This window comes from Stylophora pistillata, chromosome 13, assembly GCF_964205215.1.
Source record: "Stylophora pistillata chromosome 13, jaStyPist1.2, whole genome shotgun sequence".
In the NCBI taxonomy this organism is placed as follows: domain Eukaryota; kingdom Metazoa; phylum Cnidaria; class Anthozoa; order Scleractinia; family Pocilloporidae; genus Stylophora; species Stylophora pistillata.
In genome coordinates this window covers 25,415,031-25,432,583 of record NC_142531.1, presented here as the reverse complement: position 1 = coordinate 25,432,583, position 17,553 = coordinate 25,415,031, and the positions used below count along the sequence as shown (strand labels likewise).

Here is a 17,553-nt window from a genome sequence, read left to right as displayed (position 1 = left end):
CAGATATAGAGATCATGTTAGATGGTAGTGTTACAGAAGAGTTGTATTTACGTTCAAAACAGGAAACCTGCAGTATCCCATATTTATGCGTGCCCTGTTCCACAAGAGGAATACGATTCAAGAATATAGTGACTGATTGACATTTAACCAATAATTAAATCACCTTATAATGATAATAGTAATACTATTAATAATTTAATGGGAGTGGCTCAAAAGCCTCACTGTCCGTCTATCCTTTAGACTCCAATGCTGATTGAACTATGCTTTCTTTTAATTTTGCACTTTTGTCATACTTCCTAGAAACACGAAAAGAGCCCAGAAGGATAATATATGTGACTTGATATCATTTCCTTCAAATTGAAAAAAAGAAAAACTTCAAAAATGTTGAGAGCATTCTATTACACCTACTCCATATTCTATTACACCTGTGCTCCATATTCTATTACACCTACTCTGTATTCTATTACACCTACTCCATATTCTAATACACCTGTACTCTATATTCTATTACACCTACTCTATATTCTATTACACCTGTACTCTATATTCTATTACACCTACTCTATATTCTATTACACCTGTACTCCATATTCTATTACACCTACTCTATATTCTATTACACCTACTCTATATTCTATTACACCTACTCTATATTCTATTACACCAACTCTATATTTTATTACACCTACTCTATATTCTATTACACCTACTCTATATTCTATTACACCTACTCTATATTCTATTACATCTGTACTCCATATTCTATTACACCTACTCCATATTCTATTACACCTACTCTATATTCTATTACACCTACTCTATATTCTATTAAACCTGTACTCCATATTCTATTACACCTACTCTATATTCTATTACATCTGTACTCCATATTCTATTACACCTACTCTATATTCTATTACACCTACTCTATATCCGATTACACCTACTCTATATTCTATTACATCTGTACTCCATATTCTATTACACCTGTACTCTATATTCTATTACACCTACTCTATATTCTATTACACCTGTACTCCATATTCTATTACACCTGTACTCTATATTCTATTACACCTACTCCATATTCTATTACACCTGTACTCCATGTTCTATTACACCTACTCTATATTCTATTACACCTGTACTCCATATTCTATTACACCTACTCTATATTCTATTACATCTGTACTCCATATTCTATTACACCTACTCTATATTCTATTACACCTACTCTATATCTGATTACACCTACTCTATATTCTATTACATCTGTACTCCATATTCTATTACACCTTACTCTATATTCTATTACACCTCTTCTATATTCTATTACACCTGTACTCCATATTCTATTACACCTGTACTCTATATTCTATTACACCTACTCCATATTCTATTACACCTGTACTCCATGTTCTATTACACCTACTCTATATTCTATTACATCTGTACTCCATATTCTATTACACCTACTCTATTTAACAATTATTCCACGAGCGCGCGTTGGATATGAGATGATACATAGCCAACGAGGCACCTAGCGCTGAGTTGGCTATAATCATCTCATATCCAACAAGCGCGAGTGGAATAATTGTTTTATTAAAAACGCCCCCAAGACATTAGACAAATCGTACCAAATCTTAAATTTTTTAGCTCCCTTTTAATTTTAACCCGTACGCTTACCATATTTGTAGATTATGGTATATTGGCTGATATACCATAATGGCTAAGCCAATAAAAAGTCCTGAATTGCATTATCCAATGATCCAGTTTTTAATAAATTCTATTACATCTACTCTATATTCTATTACACCTACTCCAATTCTATTACATCTGTACTCCATGTTCTATTACACCTAATCTATACTCTATTACATCTGTACTCCATATTCTATTACACCTACTCTATATTCTATTACACCTACTCTAATTCTATTACATCTGTACTCCATGTTCTATTACACCTACTCTATATTCTATTACACCTGTACTCCATATTCTATTACACCTACTCTACATTCTATTACACCTACTCTACATTCTATTACACCTACTCTACATTCTATTACACCTACTCTACATTCTATTACACCTACTCTACATTCTATTACACCTACTCGACATTCTATTACACCTACTCTACATTCTATTACACCTACTATACATTCTATTACACCTACTCTACATTCTATTACACCTACTCTATATTCTATTACACCTATTACCACTTAACTGCAATACTTGTGTGTTTAATTTCTCATTACAGTCGAACCAGAAGTAAGCGGCCACCATTCTCCGTAGGTGACCGCTCAATACAGGTTTGACCTTATTCTTCTTTTTTTTTCCTTACCTTATACCATCCTTACTAGCAGAAACGAAATGCCATTTTCCGTCATTGTATCTAGCTTTACTTGTTACTAATACAGCTCTGTTTCCAGGGCTGGCTGAAAAGCTCAGCTTCCCATCAATAATGCCCAAGGAAATAAAATCTTTCTGCAATTAAAAATTGATGAAGAACGAAAAGAGTGTAAATTCGTTAGTATTAGCGTTAGGATTTTTTCGTGACCACTTCGTTTTGCCAACAAATCAACATTTGGAAATTTACTTTTCCAAACACTTCTTCCTTTTTGAAAGAAAAAAGTAAAAAACAATTGACCAAACTATTATCTAAAGCTATAGTATACAGGCTAAGTGCTGATCATTTATTTAGATGCCTAGTTTTGATCAAACAAAACGAACATTGCAAGCCTTGTCTTTTAAGCTCAACAAAATTCCACCAAACCACTGAAACTTTCAAAGCAATATCCTAGTAATTCTGAGCAAGATGTTCACCAAGGAGCAAGAGAAAGCGTAGAAACTTGGCTCTGAGGAAAGTAATTGGATGGAACAATTTGTATGATAATTACAACTAAAGACAAAATCAAACGGTTGAACTCAACCACTCACTGCTTCAGAATGAGTCTCCAACAGAATAAGCCCATTTTTAGTTTTGGGGTCAACTTTGAAGGACAAACCAATATTAAAACCTCTCTTTGGCAGATCCAAGAATGGTTTTATAGTGAGGTAGCTCCCTTCTCCAAGGAATGTCACATTATGTGCTGGCTGCAGATAGAAAATCAGTAAAAGTATAAGAGTATTCTACAATATCATACAACACGGTTAGATTTATTGGGTTTCTCAAGAGACTCTCCAGCCTTTTTTCCAAGGAGTATGTGTCTATAAACACTACTACGAACACTTCTATCTCTCAACCCAAACCCATGATGTAAAATGAAATTTCCATCACAAATAATTTGTTTATATACCTTAAGCTTTTATCAGCGGGAAATACGTCTCCAAACCCATAATGTAAAATTAACTTTCCATCACAAAGAATCAGTTTATATACCTTTAGCTATTATTATCGGGAAATATGTTCTCGCTACTGAGAAAACAAATGTTTTCAACTGATGTTTCTTTAACTTGCCACAGTTTTACTATCAGAGATACCTCAAAAGTTATTGAGGACATTTATGTTTTTTTTGTTTGGTTCGTCTTCATTGAAACTGTTGAGAATTAAATAAATTTAAAAAATTTTTTCCTATTAAAATTGTGGTTGAATACAGAATTCGTGGGGTTGTTAGAACACAACGCATTGTATTGAGTATCGCTGGTAATGTCAAAGCCAAATAATGAATGGTAGAAGGACAATCACGTAATTCACTTCAAACAGTATTCATTTCATCTAGGGGAGATTCTTGAAATAACTCACCTTGACTTTACACCCAAAAATGTATCCTGGGCTGGGCTGAACTTTGATGTCACCGGAGGATAACTTCATACCCGACAGACATCCTTTAAAGAAGCTTTTGGTCCTGAATGATAGAGAAAGGAAAGGATTTCAGACTGCCAAAAAGTGAAACTGAAAAAAGCTATCGACAAAACCAAAGATATTTCTGAGGAATGTTGTAGGATTTATGCATTTCTACGATGTTCTCTTTCAAATGTTAAACACGAGACTGGAGATCTGCTTACCAAAGTGTTCAACAGCAGTAAATTTAACTCAACGATTCCATCTTACGATGCATCTGTTCACCTATAGATCACAAACGCTGTCAAAATGTGGCAAGAACTCACACAAAGCACAGCACAGTGTACCACTTATGTCTTGCCACACTTTGACGCCTTCTGTGTTATATTACTGAACAGATCAACCGCAACAAAGAATCACTTTTTTTTTATATAATGGAGCAAAAAAAAAAAAACTGTCAATAGTAACGTTATCTATCTCGGTATACGTCTGTCGTTCGATAGATCAGAGATAGGAACCAATCAAAATGCAATCTTTAAATCTTTAATCAAATACTCCTAAAGCAGTGAAGACTATACTGGGAGATAATCTATTTTTTGGTACAACAACAACTAAAAATTATTATATGCATATAAATTGATGAACAAATTAATACTTAATAAATTAATTGAACATGTGACAGGAGTTAAGCTTCTTTGATAATCGAAAGAACATTAGCCTTAAAAGCGTCTAAACTAGTGCAGGAGTTTGGAATACTATTCCATAGAACTATAGTTCTAGGAAAAAAGGAAAATTTAAGAACATCGTTATTTACTCTGAGTTGTCTAAAGGGGATGCAGTTTGAAGCTCTTGAGGATGGTCTTGTGTTTGGTCAGACATCAGGTGGGAAGGGGACGTCTACTTGACCCATATGGATTTTTTAACACATTGATGCCTGGGAGAGTAGCCTTCGATCATGGAGCTTGTCCCATCCAAGGGTATCAATCATGGGTGTCACGTAGCTAAACCGCGAGTAGTCATAAAGACGCAGCGAGCAGCTCTACGTTGAACGGATTCAAGTTTATTGATGTTTCGATGACTGTGAGGATTCCATAAACTCGATGCGTATTCCACTTTGGGACGTACAAGAGTACGATATGCAGTGTCTTTGGGACGTACAGGAGTGCGATATGCAGTGTCTTTGGGACGTACAAGAGTACGATATGCAGTGTCTTTGGGACGTACAGGAGTGCGATATGCAGTGTCTTTGGGACGTACAAGAGTACGATATGCAGTGTCTTTGGGACGTACAAGAGTACGATATGCAGTGTCTTTGGGACGTACAAGAGTACGATATGCAGTGTCTCTGGGACGTACAGGAGTGCGATATGCAGTGTCTTTGGGACGTACAAGAGTACGATATGCAGTGTCTTTGGGACGTACAAGAGTACGATATGCAGTGTCTTTGGGACGTACAAGAGTACGATATGCAGTGTCTTTGGGACGTACAAGAGTACGATATGCAGTGTCTTTGGGACGTACAAGAGTACGATATGCAGTGTCTTTGGGACGTACAAGAGTACGATATGCAGTGTCTTTGGGACGTACAAGAGTACGATATGCAGTGTCTTTGGGACGTACAGGAGTGCGATATGCAGTGTCTTTGGGACGTACAAGAGTGCGATATGCAGTGTCTTTGGGACGTACAAGAGTACGATATGCAGTGTCTTTGGGACGTACAAGAGTACGATATGCAGTGTCTTTGGGACGTACAAGAGTACGATATGCAGTGTCTTTGGGACGTACAAGAGTACGATATGCAGTGTCTTTGGGACGTACAAGAGTACGTCTCGTCTTACGGTCACACCTTGACAAAACTCGACGGAGAAGGCCTAAGGTAGAGTTGGCGTTCTTGCAGACTTGATCTATTTGTTCATTCCAACTCAGCTTACTTGATATTGTTACTCCGAGATATTTTGTGGAGTCCACTTTGGCTATTGGCAAGCCATTTAAGGTGTATTGATGGAGGGTTGGAATTCTTTTACATGTAACACCTAGATGGTAGCATTTTTTAACGTTAAAACCGAGTTGCCAGGTTTCAGACCAAGCGCATAACTGATCCAGGTCGTCCTGCAAAGACAAGCAATCCTCTTTACTTTTGTCCTCACTATATAAGATACAGTCATCGGTAAAAGACGGAGATTGGCGGTAACAGATTTAGAGATATCGTTAACTGTACGTTACAAAACGATTCCCGTGTTCAGTCCGCGCGGGATTGGTAATCTACGTGATGTATTGTTGATATTATGGTATGGACCATGTGCTCGGACCTCCAGAAGTCAAAGTTCGGTCCTAAATGTTTGTTCATTTTTCTCATGAATGTTTTCTTTACGTTTCCTGCGAGTCCACACATCTTGTAAGTATGTTGTCACTGCAGTATTTTCGTTTCGCTTCGTTTTGTTTACGTTTGTTTCCTTTTTTGTACAGTCAAACCAGATCTTCGTAATTAAAACCTTATTGGAGTATTCAAGTCTACATTAATACAGAATAGAAATAATACTGGGCCCAGTACAGAGCCTTGTGGGACACCAAATAGAACGGGCTTGGTGGTCGATTTAATGTTATTGATGGAAACACATTGAGATCGACTCAGTAAGAGGGCTTTGATCCACAGCAGGACGTTCCCTCTAATCCCATAATAGTCTAGCTTCAGAAGCAATCTTTGGTGAGGCACAGAGTCGAAGGCTTTCGAGAAATCAAGTAGAATGGCATCTGTCTAGTTGCGTGCATTAATAGATCTTGCCCATTTGTGAATGACAGATAGTAATTGGCTTCCACAAGAGTAACGCTGACGGAAACCATGTTGCTCGTCTATGATGATATTGTTTTTCGACAGGCGTTTAACTAAATGACTGAGTACTACATGTTCCATGATTTTGCAGCATATGGAAATTAATGGGATTGGCCGGTAGTTTGAGGGAACAGATTTATTGTCTTTCTTGTGGACAGCGGTAACGAAGGCCTTGTTCCAATCAGAAGGGACCGAGTTTTCGTTTAGAGATTGCTGGAAAATAAAAGCAAGCTACGCAGATGCTGAATGGAATATCTCCTTCAACACACGTGATGGCAATTCATCCGGGCCACAGGCTTTTTTAGGGTTTAGCTGAGATAGCGGTCTAACGACACCTTCAGGGGATATTTGTAGATCAGAGATGGAGAGGTATGGAGATGTAAGGACACTAGGTGGAAGCATCTCTGTTATGATGTCATTGTTATTTACGTCATGGTCATGTGACCTGGCACGCTCCCTCGTGCTCGCTCGATCATGGACTATTAAAACTATGTTGTTGTTTGATTTACCTGAGCCGTTTGCTGTGTCCCTACAATCATAACAATCTCTGCGTTAGTAAACACAGAGAAGAAATAGGAATTTAGAGATTCGGCCTTATCTTTGTCTGAAATGCTCAGCCCATGCTCAGATTTGAGGGGTAGGATGGCAAGGTTCTCAGATTTGTTGTGCTTGGCGCAAGACCAAAACTTTTTAGGTTTGTCCCTAAGGCTTTCGCCGATGACGTCATTAAGATAACGGCTGTGTGATTCTTTGATCAGATTTGATACACAGTTTCGTTGACGTTTAAATCCCTTCCAATGATGTTGATTTTTCGTGTGAATTACCTTTTTATGACGTCGATCTTTTTTTGGGCATTTCACGTTTTATCTGAAGGTTGATCCAAGGAAGCTTGAACTTAGACTTGGGACATCCTTTAGGTATAAATTGATTGATTCCAGAAGTTACAGCATATTTAAAAGCGGACCAGGCTTCTTCCACGGAGTTCGGCCATGCCGGGGTCTGTAGCGAAGAATTCAGATGAAGACTTCGTAATAAAAGCATTCAGACCATTAAAATCAGCCTTTTTGTTGTTAAACACCTTATGAGGAGGGTTATTTGATTGGTGGGGCTTTAAATCAATGTCAAAGTTTTCTATGAGATGATCGCTCAAGCCAGATGAAGTAGATAAATGAGAGACACTGTTTGGATAGGTAGATAAAAGCAGCTCAAGTGTTTTCCCGGATGCAGGTCTGGTGGGGGCTTTGACATGATGAAATAATATTAAGTAATCATTAAGCATATGCATAAATTTGTCAGGCTGAGCCGTGGTAGCAGGATTGGTTGTACACAGGATCTCTTGGTTCCAATCGATATCGCCCAAGTTGAAGTCTCCACCCATGATGACGTTCAGATGGTTTGGGACTTTCACGAAGACGTTGTTAATGGTGTCACTAACATGATCGAGTATCTCAGCAGACGAATTTGGTGGTCTGTAAAAGGTTGAAAGGTACAATGTTTTGTGATTGGCCTCTTTCAGGGAGGACCATAGGACTTCGCAATCATCCACTTTGAAGTCAGGTTCTTCGGTGCATACTAGATCATTCTTGATTGCTTGGAAGACGCCACCACCAAAAGCATTTCTTTTGTTTCTAAAGATCGTATATGATTGCGGGAAAATTGAGTACGACGGAATATCCGGACTAAGTTTAGATTAAGTTCCTAGGACAATATCTGGATCATGAAGCTCCAAGAGTGCTTTGAATTCAGTAGAATGGTTAAAACCTTTGAGGCTATTGCAGTTTATTATCATTCCTTTTAATTTGGGTCTTTTGTTACGCCTCGGTGCACATGTCGGTGGACTTGAAATCCAAAAATCAATGATCATAGCTAAGAACCAATTAAAATGCATGGGTAATTCAGCTTATCGTACAACATCAGACTACCACAAGTAAAAAAAAGGGGGTGTACAATAATATAGAGATTTAGCCAAGCCTAAAAGCGGAGCTCGTATTTTTTTTTTCCCCTGCACGTCTGAAGGGTACAACGGCTTGCCCCAGCCAGGACTAGAACCCAGGTCGTCCGACTCGGAGCCCAATGCACTGACCACTGGACTACTGAACAAAGCCGTGGCGTTGGCGTGCCCGCGGTACAGTTGACCGCGCATGCTAAAAGTAGCACCTCGTACGGACGCACGGACGGTCATCAGTCCAAATTGTTTCGGCTTGAGGGGTTACTACAACCATTTTGTATAATTATGGGGCTATGCCCTGCGAGCTCCGCTATGACACTATTCAAAGTACTTACACATTCACAGGAATGGTGGTTCTGTTCTCTATGCCTCCCCAATACACAAAGTCAGCATTCACAAACTTGGGGCGTGGACCATCATAATACGATTTACTGGCGGCAAGCGTCTCCCTCTTGACGCCTTCGAATCTAATATATAATGAAAACCCGAAACCTCTCCTATCAACCTCCCTCTTTACAACGGTGAACTCCATTCCATTGTCATACAACCTGCTGGAAGTCAGCTTCTTGTATCCATGACCCATATTGTAAGAGAAAACAAGCCTCCCGTTGACTAACTCAAGGGCCTGGAAAAGAGATGTATCATCATCATCAATGGCAATAACCAAGATTCCGTTTGAAGACGTGGTTCTAAAGTTTAGGTCGAAGATTCCCATAGGATCGTCATCTGGGTAAGGACCAGATTTGACATAACCTGTGCCAAAGAAAGTTCTGACGGGTTCGTCTTCTTTATCCGCAGCAAATTCTGTAGGACCCGTGCGAGAGGGGCACACTTCATTTTTTGATGGTTTCTCAAGAATCTACAAGAAATTAAAATAAAGGAAATAATTGATGAAAGGTGTGCAAATATTTCTTGTAGTTTAACAGTAACTTACCTGAGTATGAAAGGCAAATAATTTCTGAAATAGAAATTTGACTCAGTGTGCCAGAATGAGGTCACCCACAATCCACCATTTTAGAGCAAATCCCTTCAACAATCGTTTTACCGCCGACAAGAACCAAATTTACACTAACTGACCTTCCGTGTTAAAGAAAGTTTTAACTGAGTGTCAAAGGTAATCCAGGATTGCTTGGGTTTCACTTAACTCTTCTCTGTGAGTGGTTCAGAAAAGTTGTGCCATCCTTTCAACCAATCAGATGAAAAAGTAAAAAAAATAACGACTCAGTCGTTCACGTTTCCCGCCCTTTTAGCACTAACCGAGTTTGCATTGGCTAATGATAATGTACACTCTGAGTTCCCATTGGGTTATGACAACCTACACCTTTGTTCTGATTGGTCTCTGAGATTATTTTGGTTTAGGTTTTTCAACACTCATTTAAATACTGCTCTTAATATAAGACAAGTTAAGAAGCAGATGATTCAGTTGAACCTGTTGTGAAAAACGTACCTCGGTATTCCATGATCCTACATAGTGATAATTGATCTCCAGGCCATCAAGACATCCCGTATAATTGACCGCTTCAACATTAGATGGCAGTTTCACTTTCGCAGGAACACCACCAACAATCAAATCACTGTCCTTGTTGAATTCTACTTTGGGATTGTCCAGTTTTAATGATCCTTGTCCTGAGGCACTCTCCTCTTTTTTATTAACAAAGTACTTAATTGTAAGATCTGCCAAATCTCCTGCTCTGTAAATCAAAACGAAACAACCAGTCCATTAAAATAAGGAAATAAATAAACCCAAACATAGTTACAACGCCACTTTATGAAGGTTAGAGGCTGCCACTAAAAGAAACAAAGGAAACGCAAACACCAAAAAATGACAACTCATAGATACCATAACGGGACAAAAAAATTAAAGAACTTATTTACATGGATGTCTTAATACAATAACCTCTTTGAAAAAACCCTAGGTCTCTTCAGTAGTTACTTTATATTATCTTATTTGGGGGCATTCTGGCACATCTTGCGAGCTAAAAATAGACCTTTTGGCTGATCACACGCTCCCGTGATTGTCCAGACTGTGTTTGTTGTCCTTTTTTCAGTTTTTATTTAATTATTGTCCTCCAAAGAGATAATAGTAAAAGAGTGTATGTTCTTGAACATAAATATGTACTGGGCCTTTCTCAGAGTCAGTTTAACCCTTGCCTAGCGAGTTGGGCTAAAATGTCTCTGATTCGTGCCTGAAACATATTTATTCCCGCGTACATAAACTCTATTCATTAATATCAAATCTATTTTTGTTAAGTTTATATTGGTAAATAAACTCGTACTTGATCTTGAAAACCTTCATTCAAATCCACCTCAAAACACTTTAAGGTTTAAAAAAAAATCAATAACTGTTCTGTTCTCCATCTCACTCTTTTAACAGCCATGATCAGCATATTATTACAAATAACACAATATTACACCAATGAAACTTACACGCCAGCTTCAAGCTTATACCAAACTTTGCCATCAGTCTGCATCAAGAAATCATTATTCTCCTTGTCTTTCACCCCAACCTCAACAATTCTCTTAGCGGCAGTACATATCTGCAGACGCGGTTTCCTTTCCTTCAGCAGCACAGCTATGTAATCCGTTCGGCAGTCAGATTGCTGTGACTGACGTTTTTGGCGATAAGTATTGGTGCCCTCGGCATCTCCCAAGAACATAAGGAGACCATCAGGCTTCTCTGGGTTCAGATACATCAAAATGTTCATAGCCCTTGTCTTCTGTTTGATAGCAGGAGGTAGTAAAGGTGAACTTGTAGTATCTCCCTCGAATTTCATTACAGGTGTCGTGAATTTGAGCAGGTTATGTGCCTTATTCATCATAAATTCAATGTCTTTTAAACGTCGCTTCACTTCAGCGTCTAACTTGTTAACAATCTGCTGGTGTCGTTTTTTCTGAGTCAACACTTTGTCTCGTATTACAAAAGACATATTTAAACCATTCATGACTTGTTTCTCAGCTTCTGTTATGTTGTTGTTTGTTGCGACAATGGAATCCTTCAGTCCAGAGAGGTCACTCACCTGACCCTGGAAGAAAATATTGTTTTGTTTAATTGCCATAGTTACGGCAATGAGAGAGTCAAAGTGTCAAAATGAGAAATTCATTTTGTTTAAGTTACATCAATTACCTCAAGTATGAAAATGACAATCTTACTGGTCACAAAAATTCAGAAAGTTTCAATGCTTGCAACACTCCATAGTTCGATGAGTGCAATAATAAAACTTCTATAAAACAGCTTTTCACTCAATTGAACTTGGTGGCAACGTCTTCACATCATACGTTTTAATTACACAAGCACATTACACATTTTATCGAAACAAATTTCAAACACATAGTACCCCAATGTTTTCAGCTTTCTTCCTTGCACTGTCTGCTCTGGTCTCTGATTCTGTTGCATTCTCCTTAAGTTTACGTCCTTTCCCATCTGAGTCATAAAACATTCTTTTTTTAGGTGTGCAACAAATAGACCGTTAACTCACTAACCTCACGAATGATAACCATGTAACTTTTACCTGTAAGTTTCATACATAATCCAGAAAAAAGGTAATGAGAATACTCAAACTTATCAAGTAAAAGTTATCATCTTGATCTAACACCAAATTTCTGTAACTGTTTTAACAAGGGAATGTGTAGCAGCTTAGGGGAGAAATAACAACCTAGTCTTGGGAGTTAAAGGGTTAAGTCATCATCTGCAAAAAGTACTTTCATAGACAAGAACATTTAACAGAACAAATGGTACTCAGTTATTCTAATTTGGTTGAAAAATCAAAACGATCCAAACTTACCCATGAGGTCTGTCAGCTCCTGAAATCTCGGAAAATTGGAGTCAACGTCAAGCAGATCAGTGGAGACATTTCTGATTTTAGCTTTGATAAGTGCCAGCCTTGTCTTGACATTGTTTAGTAGGTCTAACAGCTCATTGTCCACTTTATCCTCTGTGCTTGACACAGTCTCATTCAAGTAAACACTCACAATCAATGAGTTATTTGCTCTTTTGAAGAGAGATTGGGACTAAAAAAAAAGGGAAAAGACAAGAATTGAATTGCTCTTCAGTTAACATCAACTAAAACAGAAATGACCACTGGGTTATTGTTCATCGCATGGGAGAGGGGGGCATTGGAGGATTTTGGTTGTGTTGCGATGAAATTTACCATATCCCCTAATAGGGCTCTTTAGTATTTGAGTGACACCCCCCCCCCCCACGCCATTGGTCGCCAATTTTCTACAGATTCCCCTTTATACTTTGTCAGCCACATTGAACCCCCCCCCCCTCCGTTCACCCTGAAAACCATGCAATCCCACTAATGTCCTCCAAACTTCCCCCCTTCCTAGGTGATAAATAATAACTGTTTTCTAATCTCCACAAAAACAAATATTAAGGTATTCAGACCTCCTTTTTCGTAACTCTGTATAACCAACACTTCTGTTCAATTTTCAAAGTCTGCCAAAAATAGTACCTTGCCTGTGGAACATGTTCACAGGTCTCTACTGCACTGCTTGTCTTCATTTCCTTCTCAAATCCAAACGCAAATACTCACCAGTCACACCTTACGGAAAGATAAGGCTCAACCCCAACCACTTCAATTGGAAAAGTCTTGCTTCATTGCGTACATACTAACTTGAGGCCAAAGTCACATGGACAACAAAACAAACTAAGAGGCGACATAAGTGACAACCCCACCCCTTCCCCCCCCCCCCAAAAAATGTATGAGCCATTCTACCAAATTTCTTACTAGTGGTTTTTCATAGAACATTTGACATGTGAACTTACAGTCAATTTAGAACTGTTATTTTAAGAACAGACCATACCTCATCTTTGGCTTCTGTGGCTATTTTCTCAGCTTCTTGGGCAATGGCCAATGCCTCTTTTAATGCTTCAGCAATGTTAGAATATCTTTCTGATGCATTGTAAGCTTTGCCTGCGAACTCAATGTCTGTCAGTAGCTTTTCTAGGTCATCAGCCTGATTACGTAGTTCTCGCGAATGATTCTGAGCCATAACAACTGAAGGACTCAAATCATCCAGGATTTGAGAAATATTGGCCATCTTTCCATCAACTCGTTCAATAAGATCATCAAGACGGGGAAAACTTCCACTGAAGTCCTGAAAAAGTTAAAAGAATCTTGAAAGTTCAGAATGGTTGGATGAATAATGAAGTGGTAGAGAGAATGAAGTGCATTAACATACATTGGCATCTTTAATCCTTAAAAATCTCAGAAGTGATTAGTATGTGAATTCTCCTAATAAAATCCATACATTATCCAGCTAACAGGCAATGAGAATACTCAAACTTATCAGGAAGAGGTTATCTTGATCTTTTAAATGATTAAAAAGGAAATGTTTAGCAGCTCGAGGGGAGAATAAACAATCAACACAGATATGAACAATATCGGAAGAGTAACAAAAAATTATCATTAATTAGCTCTATGCTGGATACTGTTATAAAGGAAGCACTTATCTGTACAGCCTTAGGGTACAAAATGACAAAACAAAGGCAGGATTCATAAAAATGCAGTTCCAAAAGTTTCAAAAGGTGCTCGTAAGTCTGGTGTTATGATAAACCAGATCCTTTCACAGAACATACAAAAAGCAAATGCTGTTAGTTCTACCTGTAAATAAGTGCTGGCATTTTGTTCTTTATCCTTAGCTGTCTGTATCGCATCCTCAAGGTTATTCAAGGCAGTGTCAACTTCTTTCTTTAAATGCACTGCTTCTTCCAGGGGTGTCTGAGCAACAACATATGTTATACTTCTTACAACATTATATAAAAATAAATTCTTGGTTAAGATGTTTTTGTTTCACGAATTAATTAGAGAGAAACATTTCTATAAATGATAAAGGACTTTTTTCCATTTTAACCACTTAAACACTTAGGGGGGTCGGGAGAATTCTTGAAAGTGTCCGACTGACACTCTTCCACTCTCCCCTTGTTTAAGGAAGTACATGTAAACACGGAGTAAGTACTCCATTTATTCAATGCTAACAATTCAATGATAAAGTAAATTAATTTTTCAAATCAACTGGAAATTATGAGATACCATTAATAAAATTCAAAGGATCCTTGAAAAACCAACCAAACAAACACACAGAAAATACAACAACAAGCTGTTGAATTTGATCGACCTACATCCCTTATACCTCTTGAAGTCTTAAGTACTATGAAGGCTATGAAGTTGATAAAAAAAAAAGAAAACTACATAATACCTCTTACCATTGGTCAATTAGCAGGCTGTACAGTGAAATACAGCCTGCTAAATTGACCAATCAAAGTGCACATACTAACTGAGAGATATGACTATAAAATACAACATTATCAGTGAAAGTTTGAAATTACCTGTGAATCGTAAGTCTTGCTGATATTGTTCAAATCCAAAGCATGGCTGACGTTTTCTAAAACCCTGTTGGACACATCCACAATTGAACTAAATGTACCTAGGAGTTCATCCAGAGTTTTGTTTGCACTCATAACTTTGCTTAATAAACTTGTTGTGTCATTCAAATATTTCTTTGCTCTGTTGATGACAGTTATCACCAGTTCTCCCTCTTCAACCATTGTAGCATTAGCAGACTCAAAGTCTCTTTTCAGGAGTTCCTTTAAGAGTTCTTCAGCTTTTTCTAACAACAAAGTTTGGTTGGCCTTCTCATTCTTTAAAGTTTTAGCTATTTTCTCTGCCATAACAATGATGTCTGAAATGGTAAAAAATAAATAAGATAAGTTAAAATGCAAAATAAAAAGAAATTGGGTAACAAGTTGATAAGTTTCCAGTTTTTTTCTTTGTCATTTTACCTTGCAAATGGATTAAAAAACATGACTGTTACCAAATGTCTTTTGAGACAAATTAAAATGAATTATCCAGGTTTTGGCCCTGAAGTCAAGTAACAAGTTGAAAGATTTTAGGGGCAAACTGGTAAAGATGGGAGCAAACTTGTTTTCCCTCAGGGGACAAAGAATGGTAGAGGAAGGGGGGGAGGGGGAACTTTCATTAGGCAAAACCTCCAAATCCCATAGATACCCACTGTTAATTTACTGTACATTATAGTTTCAGCAATTGATCAGTTCATGGCAACTAGTACATCCTAAATGCAACAAAATGTTTGCAACCAATAGGACCTCAAAGACTACTTACCAGTAGTTCTTAAAAGGGTGGCACGAATTTCTTCTTCCAATTCAAGAGCTTCTTCCTTTGTAGATGTAGAATTTTCCAAAGCCATTTTAGCTTTGTCTATTATCATCATTACCATTGTTTCTACATTATTCGCTATTTCTTCACCATTGTCTGTCCTCTTAATAAGAGTGTTATCCTCATCAACACCTCCAGAGCTTGTGTTTGTAGCTACCCAGATAAAATAGGTAATTAGCCCACAAAATCAATAAGTGTTACTGCTTCTTGTAAACCTCTCACAAAACCACTTTGCAAACAGAAACAGGAACAAAATTGGAGTATAGGAATGGGTGGGGGAAGCTGGTTTGCTATACCAACTAAAAATAACATGGATGTGTGATCAAACAATTTAAATTAGTGTTGCCCACAAATAGTCATCATATGTAGCAGCAACATGGTTCAATGTGTTTGGAGGCACTGCATCAATTTCCAGAATTTTAATGGCACCTTGATTTCTATCATGAAATTGGAAATAGAAACAATTGATACAAGTTACTGTTCTATGGCTGAATATGATAAACGAAACATGCAAACTTTTACTGAACTAAATTGTCAACAAAAACTGCTCATGTATTTCTCTGACACGAGAAGGCATCACGAACCCAAGGGTTCAAATTGCTACAATTATTCCAGGCAAAGTCCATTGCACGAGTCAATAAAAATCAGCCAAAGAAAACATAATGCTAGCACACAGCACAAAAGTAGGGGAGTGAGGCACCTCACTCCCACAGTTCTGTGTAGTGCGGCACAATGACCTTTTTTTCTAGCTGATTTTCGACTCAAACAATAGACTTTGCCAAAAAGTAGGGACTGCTTGTTGCCTAAAATTGCACTAAATATGGTGATTCTTAATTACCATTTGCTGATGACATTCCAACCACCTGGGACAGTTCTTCCATGGTTGAATTATATTCGTTAGTTGGTGGAATTAATCTAATAGAAAGAAATCACAAATGAGCAAAAAAGCACCAAGATAATAATTAAGTACTGCTGCTCTCTGAAATGTTCTATCCTGCAACGTTGGAAAATAACAAATATTTCTCAGTTTCAAAAGACACAATATTGCTGAAAGGAAGGCAATTACTTGTAGCTAACTGTAGGGTCATGTTTAATCTTGCTCAACTGTTTGAGATAGTATGTGTTTTTGAATCAACATTGTCTTGATGATGTTTCTACCAGCTTTAAAATAAAAAAAATCTTAGTCATTTTACATTAAGCCTGCCTGAGCTAAATAAAAGCATAAAGCTTGCATTTAAAATACCTTTGCAAAGTTTCATTTAGGTCTGAAAATTGTCCTTCAGCAATAATTCCAGCTGTTCCCTGTTTTACAGCCTTGAGAGCCAAGGTAAGATTACGGTCCAGCTCAGTGGCTGTTTTTAGGAGACGTCCAACACATTCCCCACAATATTGACAGCCCTCTGAGGTTAGGATGTAGTTCACAGGACAAATGGTACAGTTCCCTCCTGGCTTACAACACTGACCAGTATTCACATCACAAAAGCCATACACGTTGTCTTCTCCCTTATCACAGGCACAAGCTGGAGCAAATATTTCACACAATGTTAAAAGTCTATGCAAACAAAGACACAGACACAGGCTCGAGATAAAACAACCTTTCAAAAAAACATTTAAAGTTATTTTAAAAATGCTATGAAGCATGGCATATGTTTAGAGAGATACATGTACATGTAAAGTCAAATGATACTTCCAACAATTCTGCCCTCTTATTTGAGAACAGTATAAAGCACATAAATACACTGGAAGTCCAAACGTTCAAAGGTCAAGAATATTTCAGTTAAAAAGCCAACATCGCTTCAAGAGA

The 17,553-nt window shown here is 37.8% G+C and overlaps 1 protein-coding gene across 2 annotated transcripts in view; it reads right to left on the bottom strand.

Moving 5' to 3' along the window:
* Positions 1-17,553, bottom strand: part of LOC111326113 (laminin-like protein epi-1) — a 54,249-nt gene that overhangs the window by 6,998 nt on the left and 29,698 nt on the right. For both annotated transcript variants that reach the window (XM_088742899.1, XM_088742900.1), the window contains exons 30-43: positions 16,993-17,269; positions 16,588-16,664; positions 15,696-15,902; positions 14,903-15,255; positions 14,178-14,294; positions 13,378-13,671; positions 12,354-12,579; positions 11,907-11,992; positions 10,999-11,594; positions 10,019-10,262; positions 8,907-9,430; positions 3,755-3,857; positions 2,950-3,105; positions 2,354-2,496 (exon numbers count right to left, since the gene is read on the bottom strand). In XM_088742899.1, the coding sequence (XP_088599025.1) occupies positions 2,354-2,496; positions 2,950-3,105; positions 3,755-3,857; positions 8,907-9,430; positions 10,019-10,262; positions 10,999-11,594; positions 11,907-11,992; positions 12,354-12,579; positions 13,378-13,671; positions 14,178-14,294; positions 14,903-15,255; positions 15,696-15,902; positions 16,588-16,664; positions 16,993-17,269 (3,403 nt within the window). The remainder of the gene's footprint in view (positions 1-2,353; positions 2,497-2,949; positions 3,106-3,754; positions 3,858-8,906; positions 9,431-10,018; positions 10,263-10,998; positions 11,595-11,906; positions 11,993-12,353; positions 12,580-13,377; positions 13,672-14,177; positions 14,295-14,902; positions 15,256-15,695; positions 15,903-16,587; positions 16,665-16,992; positions 17,270-17,553) is intronic.